The sequence below is a fragment of the Neovison vison genome, chromosome 6 (assembly GCF_020171115.1).
Source record: "Neovison vison isolate M4711 chromosome 6, ASM_NN_V1, whole genome shotgun sequence".
NCBI lineage: Eukaryota > Metazoa > Chordata > Mammalia > Carnivora > Mustelidae > Neogale > Neogale vison.
The window spans coordinates 94392454-94408339 of record NC_058096.1 but is presented as its reverse complement, the minus strand read 5'-3'; the positions used below and the strand labels follow the sequence as shown (position 1 = coordinate 94408339).

The 15886-nt window shown below is 35.7% G+C and overlaps 2 protein-coding genes across 9 annotated transcripts in view; one reads left to right on the top strand and one right to left on the bottom strand.

Moving 5' to 3' along the window:
* The window catches only part of PHC3 (polyhomeotic homolog 3), a 77860-nt gene extending 66095 nt beyond the window's left edge, over positions 1 to 11765 (top strand). For 4 of the 5 annotated variants that reach the window (XM_044251764.1, XM_044251760.1, XM_044251763.1 and 1 more), the window contains one exon: positions 2975 to 11765. In XM_044251764.1, coding sequence (XP_044107699.1) covers positions 2975 to 3129 — 155 coding nt within the window. In that variant the 3' untranslated portion in view covers positions 3130 to 11765. Of the gene's footprint in view, positions 1 to 1283; positions 1301 to 2974 lie in introns of those variants that run through there. The other variant, XM_044251762.1, reaches the window with a different exon arrangement.
* A 722-nt stretch (positions 11766 to 12487) lies between these two features.
* Positions 12488 to 15886, bottom strand: part of GPR160 (G protein-coupled receptor 160) — a 43469-nt gene continuing 40070 nt past the window's right edge. For all 4 annotated transcript variants that reach the window (XM_044251768.1, XM_044251769.1, XM_044251770.1 and 1 more), the window contains one exon: positions 12488 to 13871. In XM_044251768.1, coding sequence (XP_044107703.1) covers positions 12783 to 13799 — 1017 coding nt within the window. In that variant the 5' untranslated portion in view covers positions 13800 to 13871 and the 3' untranslated portion in view covers positions 12488 to 12782. The remainder of the gene's footprint in view (positions 13872 to 15886) is intronic.

Below are 15886 nucleotides of genomic sequence, written 5' to 3'. Positions count from 1 at the left end.
CTCAGGGTTTTGAGATTGGAGCCTGCTTAAGATTCTGTCTCCTCCTCTCTGTCCACCCCCCTACCCCAACGTGTGCATGCTCTCTCTCTAAATTAAAAAATATATATATTTTCTTCTAACTTTTGTGCGTTAAAAGGTTCTCTATGGGAATGATTATTCTCAATTAACTGCAGTTATCTTCTTAACTCGTTACAGTGCAAAGGTCAGTTTTTTCTGTACTTACTAATTTGTGGATCTCTAGTAGATTTGGTTTCTCTGTAGGCATATAAAATAGGAATTCACCTAAAAACATATGACTGTTGGATTTCATAATACTCATATTAGGACTTGTTTCTTATGTAATATTAAGTGGCAAGTGATATATTTTAACCAGCCTTACTGAGATCATTTCTATGCAGAGTGTTTGGTTTTGGGTTTAGCTGGAAAAATGACTGGACATTGCAAAATTCATTTGGGGGTCATTCAGTTGCTGAGGTCCGTGCCCATCTGGATAGCTGCTGCTGGTGACATAAAACCAGCAGTGCTGAGTGGTTGCTGCAGTTGGGATATGTTTTGTACGAGATCCTGGGGCACCGTCATTTTAGAGAAGTAGATTCTAATGTCAGAAACTCATTGAATTTCTAGCTTAGTATACCTTGAGCATCTAAATATCTTTTGAAAATTAATTTTTCTTTAATGAGTTTCAGAAAAATAATTGCTTTTGCCCCCCCCTTTTTAAAGATTTTATTTATTTGAAGAGATCACAAGTAGGCAGAGAGGCAGGCAGAGGGGTGGGGGGAGCAGGCTCCTCACAGAGCAGAGAGCCCGATGTGGGGCTCAATCCCAGGACCCTGGGATCACAACCCAAGCTGAAGGCAGAGGCTTTAACCCACTGAGCCACCGTGCTCCCCCCCCTTTTTTTTTAAAGTAATTTTATTTTTTCATTTCTTTACTAATGTATAGTATAACTAATCTTTGTTGTGGTTGGCTTATGGAAGTTGTGATCTAAAATTCTGAATATAATGCGTTCCTCCACGATCATGCTGTTTCCTGAAACATTTTTTTGTTCTTTATCATTTTACTAATACATTTACTTATCACAAGAAGACATTTGAAGAGGGATCTCCCAGTACAGAGGAACAACAGATGCAGTATATTTCCTTAGGGAAAACTCCTTGTTTCTGTTCCCAAATGTAGCTCTTAACAGTCCTCATTACTTCTCATTGCTCCTGTTTTCTGAATCTAAGTAAGTCCCGCCCTGTCTCTCTCTCTCTTCTTTTCTTTCCTGTGTTCTTGTAAATAAGACTGAAGAGAGAAGAACATTAGTTCTTTCATAAAAAGAAGGATGAAGTCACAACTAGATGCAAGATTAGTCAGTTTTGTCTGCCCAGTTTTGAGAGCTACCTCTGGGAAAAGAAAGGGAGCTTTTCTATGGTGAGTAATCCCATTTTAACTGTATAATTTCTTTTATATGGTAAATGGGCAAAAACCATAACATTCTGCTTAGGGTACTTTTGAAGTGTCAGTTTTTAAGTCTGGAAATTAAAGTAGAGAAGTTGAAAAGCTGGTTGCTTTATATATGAAACAGTAAAGAAACAACTAACAGAGAAGATGGGAAAAGAAATAACGGAGAGAAAAGAGGGCCATACAGCTGAATATAGAAGAAAGTGTATCACTCTTACAAATAGCTCCTCTGTAGCAGATCCTGTTTTTGTTTATTGTTTGTTTATTCACTTACCCAGTCCTTGACTTATGCAGAAATGGATGTATCTAGCACCTAACAATGCTTTGTGCTTGGTACCCGGGTTATAGGGATGACATTATTATCTTCTGTAAGCAAGTGGGTGACACATTTGCAGTAGAAAGGATAATCACTCCAGCAAAGTTGTGCTCTCCAGTGGTGTAATGTAACCATTTCCATTACTTGTTACTGTTTTATTTTCTCATAGAATGCTGATTTGAATAAAATAGACTTGAAGCTGTTAGTTTTTACTCTTAAATTCAGTTTTATAATTTCACTGTCTCTCATAAGGAAGCTTCCCCATTATTGCATTCTCTCCTTTCTTGGTACCTTAACTCATTACCTTCCCTGGTTGTTTCTTTATCATTAGCGGGGAAGTTGATTGAATAACCTGGCTGTGGAAAATTTGGTAGACCGTAAAAACATTTGAAGTTGAAGTAGATGTTAGTATTGTTACCTGCTAAATCACCTGGTTTACACTGAGAGATCAGATATTATTTGGCAAGAGATGAGGGGGCAAGTTCATAATTTCAGTGGGAATTTGTTTTTTTATCAAAAGTGGAGACAAATCCAGTGATTTGAAGTTGGTATTACAAGTCAAGAAGTGCAATACATTTCAGCAGCATTGCAGTACATTGATACTATGATCTTGTTGGTTTGGTTCTTTCATGAGTGAAAAATAAAAATGTTCTACATGTACTTGGCAATTCAAAGTTATAAATTAGAATAAGGTACAAATGATAATGAAAGTGGTACTCTGGTACTTGAAAAAATATTTCTAAATGGTTACTCAAATGACAGAACATTGTATTTTATTTCTCTACACCTGTATGTGAAGGGCATATTATACAAAGAAAAGTTCATGAGGTATAGTAACTAGTTAATCCAAACTTGTTATAGGTGTGGCATGCTTTGAGGTGATACCATTGTCTTTTTTTTGTCAAGGTATGTTATATCTGAACTGATAAATCTACATTTCTACTGACTCTAATTATTTCTATAATAATAATATTTTTAGAACAAGAATTCCAAGTAAATTGCTTTACTTGAATTTTGAATTAATTTTTATTTTCAGAATGCCAAGAGATACTCTGTTCTTCAGGAGTGAACCCAAGACTACCATAAATAAATTTCATTTGTTTCTCAGCCTGTATTTCAGATACTCAGATCCACTGAGAACATAACTGTGACTGATAGAAGTAACATCTAATTGTTATATATTAAGGCTAATTTCCTTCCTCTAATCAATTCCAGGCTGCCAGGATATTGCAGATGAGTTCAGAGCACAGGAGATTGATGGACAGGCCCTTCTTTTGCTAAAAGAAGACCATCTTATGAGTGCAATGAATATCAAATTAGGCCCAGCTCTAAAGATCTGTGCACGCATCAATTCTCTGAAGGAATCTTAACAGGATCATGAGGCTGTGAGAAAACAGCGGTTTTTACTCTTCTTAAACAGACTTGTAAGGTAAAGGCGCAAGTTGGCCTAGAATATTATATATTGTGGTGAATAGCCAAGCACATTGGAATCTCCACATCAAAAGCTGACATTTCTTCTACAGATATGATTCATCATACATTTTCATAAGTAGCCTACATTGGTAAGATTGATTTTACAGGTTACATGCAACAATGAAAGACTGATATAGAGGGCCATGATATTTTTCAAAGAAACATGTTATACTAGATAATTTTTTAAAGGTGATGTTTATCGTTAATATAAAGAATCCTTTTAAAAATAATTTAATTATTTACATTTCTCCTGTTTTGATTCGGTTTTCTTATACATTTTTCTACCCTGTAAGTTTTCTATAGGTTGTCATGAGAGATATAATTTAGGAGTAATTTAGGACTAGTATAGGAGTCCAGTGACTGGAATTGTATGCAATGAGCTATCAGTGTGCATTTAAAAAAAATATGTCTGTTAGACAATTGCTTTGTCTATAAAAAGGGACTGCATTCTAGCATGAATAATACTGATCTGGAAGTCAGAAGAGTTGGTTTCTATTCCAAACTTGAGTAAGAATTTGGTATGGCTGAGAAAGTTGGTTTTCCTCTTAGTTTTTGGACATTTAGAACAGTGGCTCTCAGCAGAAGTCAGTTTTGCTCCCCAGGGGACATTTATCAATGTCTAGGGACATTTTGGTTGTCACAGCTTGGAGAGGCTGGGTAGGGTTGTTATTGGCATCTAGGCTGTGGAGGATAGGGACGTTACTAAATATCCCACAGTTCACGGATGGTCCTCCAAAACAAAGATTTATTGGGTCCAAAATACCAAGTAGTGTCAAAGTTCGGAAACCTGATGGAGGAGTGGTAAATGTTGCTCTTTTTTACCCAAAGGAATATTTTGAAAAGATGGGGCACAATAAGGAATACATGATACAGTCGAAGTATTTCAGATAGCAGATGTTCAAGTATTTTTCCTAATTTTACCCATTCTAGAAAAAAGGGGAAAGTCCACTGAATCGACCCGTAAAATAAGGACTAGCATACAAATAATTTGACTCTCAGAAAGTACAGATTTCACATTAATTATCTTTCATACCTGCTCCTCTGCACTGATGAGGGCATACTGTGATTATACCTTATGAACCAGTGCATAGCCTTTACAAGTAGTCCAAGCTTACTTGGCGTGACAGAAGTTTGTAGTGGATACGTGGTTGGTCTTCGGATTTTTTCTAACCTTAAACATGCTGGGTCTAGCTAGAATACACATTCCTTTTTCCTTGACTAAACTCTTGCATGCTTCCTACAAAGTACCCACCAAGTAGTATCTCTTGGATTATCAGACCTAATTTTGTATATATATGTTTTAGGGGAAAAAAAATTTAAAGTAAAATTTTTCACTAAATAGTTAAATAATCAGAATTATGACAATAAAACAGAATTGTTGTGGGAACTGTGAGAGCCTTATAGTCCTGGACATTAAAAAAAAAATTTTTTTTTAATCTTTGCCACACGATGGAAATGTTTTAAAATAGAAGGAACATACACAGATACTTGGCAGAAGTTCAATAAGTGGGGAAGAGTCCATGGGTTTCAGTCATTGTCACTGCTCTTTTCAAAAAGATTGTGTTGAGCTAGTAGAGGACTAAAGATGTCATTAAAGACATCACAGATATTTATCTTTTGGCTTTGTGTACATTAGAGAATGTTGATTATTTTTATACAAAAATACAGCGGGTAATTTTTTTAATCTTTAGATGCCTCTTGTTTGAATGTATGCTTTGTGGGATTCTTTTGTGTAGTAATGTTTTAAAGAAAAGATGTTTACTGATAGTTACATGTAGGATTAGAAGGTGTAATATAGCGTAAGGCTCATGTTCCAGACCTACAATAGCTGTAGTCTACGTCACATATTTCTTTATATCACATTTTTAACTGGATTAAAGTTTCAAGGAAAGGTAGGTACTCTATAATTAGTTTTCATTTGTTAGCAGTTAATCGTTATGACAGAGTTGTCATATGCTTGACTTTCCCCCATCATCTTCCAGTTTCAGAACACAAGTATAGGCTGAGCATTAGTGGGAGATGGTCCACTGTAGGGGGGTGTGGAGGGCACAAAGGAAAATCTCCCCTTGAAAGTAAAACTTTTTCATAGATAATCCACAAGCAATTGATTATTTGGGGATAGACTCCCCTAGCAATAATGAGTATCTCCCATTACTATATTATCTATAGCCTTTAAGGTATTTACTTTGAAGTATGTATAAGTTCTCCTTTTATTTACTCCCTTTTCTTGTATCAGTCATTAGATACTAACTGAAAGCCCCTGTACCTAGCACTGTGTTAAATATCCAAGAAAGCTTAAAGGAGGGGGGATTTCCATTTGATGAGAGCACCTTATAATCTTAAATCTTGTAAATCTCAAAAGTAGTCCAGATCTTCTCTTGTCCTCACTCAAAACATACCTAGAAAATATACTTAGTTTTTCAAGTGAGCTATTTTATTTAGAAATGGCTCATTTGCTCAACTGGTAGTTTTCCCTGTTGATGCATCTGTTTCTTTCTAGACACTTTAAAATCAGAGCTTCAGTTATATATGATGGGTATGGATGATAACACTGGGCATGCACCTCTCTCCTAAGTTCTAAGCACAGTTCTGGTATGAATTAGGTGGGGAGAGTGTTCTTTTTCCTTCGTGCTACTAATTGTTTTAGGATTTTCACTGAGGAGAAAGAATGACAAAAAGGGGACATGGGAAGTTCTTCCTATTTTTGCTACCTAAGTTTGCATTTTCTGACTTGTTTAAACTGATGCACTCTTTTCCCATTGAGGGAAATAAAACCTCCACATTTCGATTTTTATTTGCTTTAAGCCTTGGGTTCCTAAAAAAATAAACACACTGAGAAAGCTGGTTTGTAAACGTTTTTACATGACACGAATTTTCATCAAGCCTGGTGTAGGCATGTGTCTGACAAGCCATGCAGCTTGGATGTAATCACTATTGATTAAGGCAGAGTGCTGTCCGTAAACCTGTCTCTTTTTAAGTGGCATGTAACTGTTTCCAGGATGATACTTTTAATTTGCTGTGATATCACTAAACAGATGTTTTTCTTAGTCTTAGCTTAAGGGTTGTTTGTGGAGAAGACATTAGCGAAGAAGCTTGAGCATGGGAGAGAGGCGGACAAGAGATCTGCCACTTTGTTTATCCCACTTCGACACTGAACAGATTTCTGCACTTTTGAATATTCATGATTTACCTAGTTTTAAATAGAAAGGATTTTTTTAGATAGCCCATTGTTTGTTTTTGTTTCCTAATGTGTTTAAACACTTACTTAGAACTGTATGAAGTAAGTACTGTTGTGCCCATGCCTTTGAATAATTTTCGACCTAGCTAATCCTCATATAGCTAGTGTGAAATTCTTGTCCGACATATACTCAGTTACCAGTCTGAGACTGAAATCTGTCCCAGTGTCCCATATCACAGACTTGTTCAGTTAAATGTTACAAAGTCCTGTTATTTACATTCTCAGTGTTCTGGTACCATCGCAGCCTAAGTGTGATAGGGTTGTGTTTACATGTTTACATGTGTGTATACCATTTTGGAAAGAATAAACTATGATCGATGGATGTGAGTGATGCTATCCTCACAGCCATACTGAGTAGCTGAAATCCCGGTTGGACACACTGTTAAGACGTTGTAAAGACATTTTAATCTAGAAACCTGTGCTTCTATCTTGTGGTTTGAAGATCCTCATCCTTGATGACTGGTAGGAATGCATGCTGCCTGGGTGCGGTGGGCCTGAGCCTGAGTGGACAGCCTCAGAGGTGTGGGAAAACTTCTTAGACACCTTCATCTGAAAGTCCTTAGAGAGGGTTTGGTAGTAGGGTTAATATTAGGAAGGCAGTTGGGGCAGGAGTTTTTAATATCTAACAGTCATGTTTCAGTGAAACCTTTGGGCAGTGTTCAATCTGTTTCCTGTGCACCATGGGGGAAGGAGAGGGAAGTGGAGGAAGAGACAAAAGGAGGAAAAGCATCCCAAACCCAAGGGGATAGCACAGTTAACGGAGTGAGGTTGTGTAGTGTCGCTATGGCCTTCAGTGGTTCAAAATAATACATTGCAATGGTTGAATCGCAGTTACAGCAGTAAGATTCATCTGTAATCATTCTCGTTCCTTCCTTCTCCATCAAGTGATCCTGCCCTTAGGAGGACTTCCTGTCCCTAAAAGAACTGTTAATAAATAGTTCCAGTGATACATAAGTTAGTGAATTTTGACTTTAAAGGTGACAGCTATTGTACTTAGAGAATATCTGTCAAACTCAAAGGTTAATTTATAATTGAGTTACTGGAATTGTAGAGGAGAGTATCCATTTTCAGATACCACAGTTGAATCAACCTTGCAGATTGTTACAAAGGCATTTTAAGATAGTATTTTATTTGTTAGGTTGTATCCAGGAATTGGGTGACTAAAGAGCAATAGGTTTTTCTTTATTAGTATGGATTTCAATGGAAGCCTACCTCTGTTTCTTTAATGCACAGTAGTGTGGATTATGAAATGAACTGTTCAATTCACATTCATCAATATTGGTATTTTATGAATCTATTTGAGAGCATTTGGTTTCCTCTTAAAGATTGTGATTCAGTTTAGATAAGCACAAATACAGTATTAGAAAAATAAATATGCAGTCTTACTAAAGTTTAATTTAAAGCTACTATAAGCTGTACATCTTTAAAAAAGTTCTTTGGGAAGATATTCCTTTTTTGTTAGTTCATAATATGTACCATATTATGATACATAATTCCTTCATAGCAGCAATACAAGCCATTTCTTCAATTAAAAAAAAAATGTTGACAATATCTTCTTTGGAAAAAGTTTCCTTAATTTTTAAGAATTTAAAGTTTTACATTTATTTTTAGAGCTTATTTAATCTATTTTAAAGTAATACTATGAGAAAGCTTTTTTTGAACATTATAAAGCACTAATATAAATTAGCATCATTTTCCAGAGCAGTGTTTGGCTTTTTCTGAACTTTCACTTGAGCTTGCAGACTTAAAGGGAGTGGTCTCCCTCCTCCTCAGATCTGAGGCCCAGCTTCTCTAATGAAGACCCCGTTCTACTCGAACCCATGAACACACACCTTGTAAGTGCCATGTTTATGGGACCGTTTAGGATAGGTTTTTCTGTGAATTGTTCATTTTTTCTTTATCTATAGCTTGTGAACATTTAATTTTAAAGATGACAGTTGTCATCTCAGATGTTGGAGAAGAGGGTGCATTAGAGAAGTATTTGTTCTCACTGCTTCTGAAAAGTAGAATTGCTCTCCGTGATATTGATGGCATCAGTATGAATCCATAGAAAGAAAACCTGTACAAAGGTTTTAAAATGTATTGTTGAAAAGAAGTCTAGTGATGAATTTTAAGTCAGAAAAACGAACTTAATATAAATTTAAAGTACTGTTATGCTAACATGGCATAGTTTTAAATATAAGAGTAATATAGTAAGTCCTTTTAGACCACCTATTTAAATTGACTCCAGTAATCTTCTTAAGGATTGATAGTAGCCAGCATTTATTGGCTTAAAAGTTATGCTTTAGGGAACATTATCAGTGTTAAATCCATGTTTTGTGGAGCTTTTTTGAACAGCTTTTTGTGGAGGTGAGGAAGTTGGTGTGTGTGAGGTAGTGGTGGGGCTGATAGTGTAATGAACATTAACCAGCTTGAGAAAGAAGGAACTGGGTGTAGTCTTGGCCTCAGGCAAACCAGAAGTGTCCATTGTTTAAAATCTTTGTTTAGAATATGTGGTTAAAGTCTTAATTCTTTTTGTTTTAGATAGTACTAAATAGTCTACTTCAGTACTCAATAATAGATGAACATAATCATTAAATTAACAAGATGAATGAAGATAAAATGCTGGTTGGGGGCTGGGAGTTTTACTTGCAGTTGGTGACTTAGCGTGTGTGACACCTTCAGCCCTTCCTTAGCCTTTAATCTGTTCCGTCTCCTGAATACACATTATGGAGCCTCTACTACTCAAAAGGCTGATTCTGGTTTAAATCCTCTTTAAGGCACCTTCCGGCTCTAAAACTATGATTCTAGGCCACATAAGGGGGTATTTTTCAAGTTGTTTCTACTTAATTCTTTTTCCCTTTTTATTGGTTCATTTCATACTAAGAGCTTTTGCTAAAAGATACTTGTTAAGTGTCCATTTCCTGGGTCACTGGCAGTCTTTGTTCTCTTACAGATTAAAGCAGAGAAGAAAAATTGTCCAGACAAGCAAATGAGGGCATTTTTCTAAATGCTTCCTACTAGTTCACCCTGAACATATGAACACATATGCACACTGTCACTCATGCATTCATCCATTCATTTAGCAAACCGTGTGAACACTTACTGTGTGCGCTGTGTGGTATACATGACTTAAGGAACTGGTAATGAGTACACAGAATCTTCCCAAACAAAATTCTAATTGTGGCTTTAAACAAACATGGACATTATTATTATTATTACTTGCTGTACTGAATGTGAAGCTGGAACTGGGGGAAATTTTTATCCACTGGGTTAAAGCATTAAGCTAGATCTAAAGGGTCTGAGTGAATCACAGCACTATTCCTAAAACACATTTCACATACCGATCACAGTCAATTATACACCTGATTAGGTTATAAAATCAAGGGTACCTGATAGGGATTTACATTTTGAGACTGTTGTGACAGCCCATTATTTCTCAAAATTATTTTGACACTTGAATCTATTCCAGAGGTGTTGCTATACAGGGTGTGTGACAGAACAATACAAAGAAAGAAGCTGGTGCTGGTTTACTATATATTTGTAACTACAAAAGCTTTACACCCAGTATTGACAGTGGAATAACTTTCTCAAACTGAAAAGTCTCAAGGGGGATTGCTAAACATTTTTGTTTTTTATTGTCTTTTTTTGATAAAGAAAGAAATTACACAAATTTACTGTTATTACAAATATCTACTTTTTAAAAAGCACACATGTATTACATAGTAAATGGGTTTCCTTTAAGATGCAGTACTGGTCAACAAAAAACCATTTGATGCTTGAACTGACAGCTGTTTGGGGAATACTGAATGGCATTGAGTAACTGGGTAAAGTTTCCTTACCACTTGGGGGTTCTGTGAAATGATGTTCTAATTCCTGTTGATCCAGTGATACAGATTAACATCATCCTAGCATTCTCCATAAAGATACCAAATGAAAATAATTTTTTCCACCCCTCAAAATAAAAATATCGGCTATTAAAAAAGATCTTTTGTGCATCATAGTTGCAGCTTTTAAAGCAGGAAAGTGTCCCAGTACATGTTAGATTAGAATCTAAAACGGACTGAAAATAGAACACTGACATCCAAGTAACCAGATAGTCTGGGTTTAAAATTTGCCATAGTCTTGGTTAAAATTTACTTTTAAAATGTTTTAATTTACCGAAGTTTTCAAGTATTTTATGCTGTTAAAATATCTATTGTATACTTCTTGTATATGCATTATGCATTTTTAAATTTTAAAAAGCTAATGGAATGTGCAAAGATAGTATAATTTTAGATTTCTGATTGCTAGTATACTAAATTAGATTCCCAGTCACCTCATTCAGAAGTTTGATCTTGTTTTTCCCATAGGAAAAAAAAAAGTCAAAATGAGTTCTAAAAACTATCCTCAGAGTGAGGAGTAAGCTGTGGTAAAAGGCTGGAGTTGTAGACACAGTGTGCAAAGGCGTACTGATGGGAGAGGCGAGGGTGGGCATTTCAGGCCTCTATTAAATCACTGCTTTTGTCTTCTTGTTAAAAAAAAAAAAAAGTTACTTTGTTGACTTAACAAAGGCAAATTGTTGTAATTTTTTTTTTTGATGCTTCAAGCACATGTTAACTGATTTTTAAATTCCTTTTGGTTCCTCCCATTGTTCTAAAATAGGAGTTTCATATTACTAAAACCTCCAAGGTTCATCTACCCAGGTTGAACAAAGCATCACCAAGGGGAAAGGAAACCTTTTTTTACTTTTCCAGAAAACAGATGTTAAGATTATATATAGATGTATTCTTTGCATTGGATATTGTATTAGCGCCCTCCTTGCAGGGAATGAAATCGTTTTAGCACTCTTAGCACTAGCGCTCCTAGATTGGTGTCTGTAGCTACAGTTTTAAAATGTATAACCTGAAAATGAAGTTAATTTTGCATTATAAGAGCACAACATGATCTATGTAAAAAGACTGTCCATTTGGTGTATTTTTTTAAAAGAGAAAGCACTTTCATATTAACAAGTAGCATGTGTATGAATTTTAGATTTTCATATTTGTTGTGTCTGTATTCAGTGAAGTAAAATTGAGCATTCAGATGTTTGTTGATGGCAACATTAACTGTTCAATTAAAGCACCTTATACTCTGCTGCTTAACCTTGCTTGTAATTGCACCTTTGTTACCTGCACATTTTCACACAGAATATTGTTGTTAACATTGCTTCATGTGGGTCTGGATGGAAGGTTAGTGGGCCTACAGGATCATTTATTTATATTGTTTATATTACAATAATATATTGTAGACCAGTTGTAAGTTCATTTCTTTACAAATAAAAGCCTCTTCCATTTGGCTGGTCTATTGGATAATTTTTTTCTTTAAGCTTATGAGAGCCTTGAAATATTTACAAAACTCTGCAGAGTGTAAATCTTTACTAATTAAGTACAGTATATTTTAAAGTATCTCAGTCCTAGGTAATGGCCAGTTAGAAAGTGGTACAGTCAGAGGGAAAGTAACCCAGAGAAGCAGAGGGGACCAAGTTTAGAAATAGTGACAGTTACAGACAGTATCTACGTAGTTGAACAAAGTGACTTCAGATGATTCTGCCATCGAGGTGGCTTTACTCTGGCAGTTCTGCCCACCAGGGGAGGTTTGGCAGTGTCTGAGACGTTTTCGTTGGTAATGTCTTGGGCAGAGGGAAGGCACATACTGAACGCCCTCCAGTGCACGGAGCTGTCTCCCACAACACAGAACTGCCCAACCCAAAATGTGAGCAGTGCTGAGGATAAGAAATCCTCTTTTACTTTTCAGTGGGACACATTGCCCATGTGATTACAATTTGACATGCAAGTATGTGACATACAAGTTATAAGTGAAAATGAATCTGGTATGTCATGGAAAGAGACTTAGTCACTACTCCCAGTTCTGTAAGGTGAGCAACTAAAAACTTTTTTCCAGGATTATCTGTATTAAAAACGGAGATATATTTTTGAAAATTACCTAAATTTAAATTGAGTTGATCTTCCCTTTATGTTAAAAGAATATTTACACCAAATAATTTTAACAAAATGATCTTGATTTCCTTGCTTTGAATTCAATAACAATGTTTATTTACACTTGTATAGTATTGGCAGAGAATCTCAGATTTATATAACATGTTTGCATCCAGTAGTTTTTTGGGTAACATGCAAAATTCTCTTGGAATTATTTGGTTTTGCTGCCATAGCCCCAAAGACACATTCTGAAAAGGTATGTAAGGTGGGCCTGGGGAGTGGAGCTTCAGTTCAGTTCAGTTTTTGTCCTTTCCCGTTTGTAAAATTATTATTCTTACTGTAGTTGTCAGTTTTAATTAGTTTTAACATGGCAACATTAACAAATTATTATTGATATAGGCTTTTCAATTTGCTCGAGATTATGAATTGTAAGTGGAATGAAGCAGCATTTCCAGTTGATGAATGGATCCACAGGTAATGCAATGTCTCTTATATTAAGCTTGTGACAATTAAACCAATAAATTGTAGCAATCAAAAAACTATTGATGAAGTACAACCACGGAATGTTCATCTCAATATATGCTGGAATCTGTACTTTAAGTAAAAGAATAATTACTTGAAGTAGTACAAATGGTAACCAGGTACCGAGAAAACAGATAATGAACTTGGGCAAGAGCGTTTTTTTAGAGCTCAGAGTATAACCACAATGGGATGGAAAGGGGAAATACAGGATAGTCTCATTCATATAGGAAGTCATCCTAACAGCCTGTACCAAGGCAATAACTTCTGACCAAGAGGTTAGAAAAGCCATAAACAAAATCACCACCATGGAAAATGACAGCCAGTAACTCTGAATGCTAATGTAGAAAGGACACTGGTAAGAATAAACATTCTGTGCCTTCAGGCTTTGGTAGATAGCTGGATCTCCCAAAACATAAGCAAGGACTGAAATCCAAATTAAAATTACTATAAAGAAATAAAATAGTTTTTGACACTTAAATGCAAGCTTTGTGGTTTTAGAGAAATTCAGGTAATAATCTACACAAGCTATCAGGAAAACTGGATAATGCAGAAAGCCGTAAGTGAAAGAAATAATTTGAGTAAATAGGCAAATGTGGTATTTAGTAAACCTAATGCCTAAAACTACAAAATCCCTGAAATAGAATATAATGGAAATATTTACTAAAAGTAAAAGATCGATGAATGCTAGTGAAATGCAAAAATATTCCATAAAATTTTGATAGCTGATTTTTCTTCTCATTCCTAGTGTGAGGATATTCAGTAATATTTTCCCAAGTATAATCAAGAACAGCAGACAGTTACCATCTAGAGGCTGATTTGCTTGATGTAACTGGTATTGAAAAGAGCAGTTCTCTGAAGAAAGAGCAGTCATGGTTTTAGCTGAACTGCAGAAGATCTGCTGAAGTACATACGATAAAACACTGCTTCATTTTAGCTTCCATCCCTGTAAGGAAAAATGAAAAGAAAACCTGATGCCATGTCTAATTTTACTAAAGCTTTATTCTCAGGGCACCTGGCTGGCTTAGTCTGTTAAACGGCTGCCTTAGGCTCAGGTCATGATCCCAGGGTCCTGGATTGAGTCCCAAATCAGGCTCCTTGCTCAGTGGGGAGCGTGCTTCTCCATCTGCCCCTCCCCTTGCTTGTGCCTGGTCTCTCTCTCTGTCAAATAAATCTTTAAAAAGTCTTAAAAAAAAAAAAACACAAAAACTTTATTCTCAAAGAACTAATTTAATCCAATCATTTCTCAAATAATTACAGTTGATCCTTGAACAAGGAAGCAGTAAGAGGTACTGATACCCTGTACAGTAAAAAAATCTGTATATAACTTAACTCCCACAAAACTTCACTAATAGCCTACTGTTGACTGGAAGCCTTACCAGTAAGTCAGTTAACACATATTTTGTACACGTGTTATATGATGTATTCTTAAAGTAAAGTAAGCTAGATAAAAGAAAATATTAGGAAAACCATAAGGAAAATACATGTATAGCACTGTACCGTATTTATTGGAAAAAATCGGCATTAAGGGGAACTTTGCACTTCAAACCTGTGTTGTTCAAGGGTCCATTATAAATATATAACTAGGAATTTATATTTCTCATAATACAGAATATGATCAGAAAGAATTAATGTGTACACTTCGGTCATTTTTTAAGACCCACATGGTCCAGAACTCTCCGCTCTATAAACAAAATGTTACATATAAATTACTACTTCTATAAAAGTATGGATTTTAATAACTTGTAGAGATAGAAAAGTACTTTTATCTACCAGAACCAAAATGCAGGATAAAATAGCAGCCTGAGAGGAATACTCAGTTAACAATTACTGATGCCTGTTAACCCAGTTTAACTCTGACTCCAGACCCACCCAGCTTTCTTTTTGTCAGTGAACTTTAGGATAGCATTTTGCTGCAGGATCATCATTCTGAAACTTGAAGATAGAAAGCAGATGGTAAAACTGAAAATACTAGGGACACAGGTAAAGGAAAGAAAATTCACTTTGGGACATGGTCTTTCAAATATGGCACCTGGATAGACAAGGGAATCTGGGTGAAGGAATAGGGATTGAGTATGGATTAAAGAACATTAAGGACTGCCAGGTAAAGGCAAAGGAACAGGAGTTAAGGCTTGAGGGACTAAAGCATTTGGAAGCAAAAAAAGAAGATGATGAAAAAGAAAGGTCAAAGGGTAAGAAATTGGAAAAAGGGTGGAAGGAGAGGCACCTGGCTGGCTCAGTTGGTAGAGCTTGCTACTCTTGATTTCAGGGTAGTGAGTTTGGGCCCCATGCTGGAGGTAGAGATTACTTTGGAGGGGAAAAAAAAAAAAGATGGAAGGCCGTTTAAGAAATTTATCATTAAAAAAAATCACACGTTTGACCAAAAGTTGTTTCTGTCCCACCCACAGTATTTATAAATAATAAAATAAACAGTAATGAACCCACTCACAAATGTCAACAATTGGAGATGGGTTAAAAATAATACATGGTGCATCCTTACAATATACTCTAAGGAGGAATACCGTTTTCTTTCTTCCTCCTCTGTACTCGTTAAATGTTAAGCCTAATGAATTTGTTAAATGTTAAAAAATACAAACTCCTACAGTATGTCTAAGTGAATTGCAGGTCACCAAATTACGTAGCAACATTTAATTATTAAGACATTATACATGTACAGAAAAAAACTAAGGGTACACACTGAGTTACTAATGTAGTGTTAGAGATTTCTTCAAATTTCTCAAACTTCAAGTAAAAAAGTTAGTAAGGGAATATTAAGTCTGAAAAGTAAAACAAACTGGATTTGCCTAAAACCAGAAAAATGATGATTTAAATAATTTCAAGGAAGTAGTTGAGGATAATGCCTGAGGGTAAAGAAGATTAGTGTGAGGGAAGGTTATCTGTTCTCTTGACAGACTGAACTCTAACTTGATAGTCTTTCCATGTTGAGAAGAGAGTTCAACT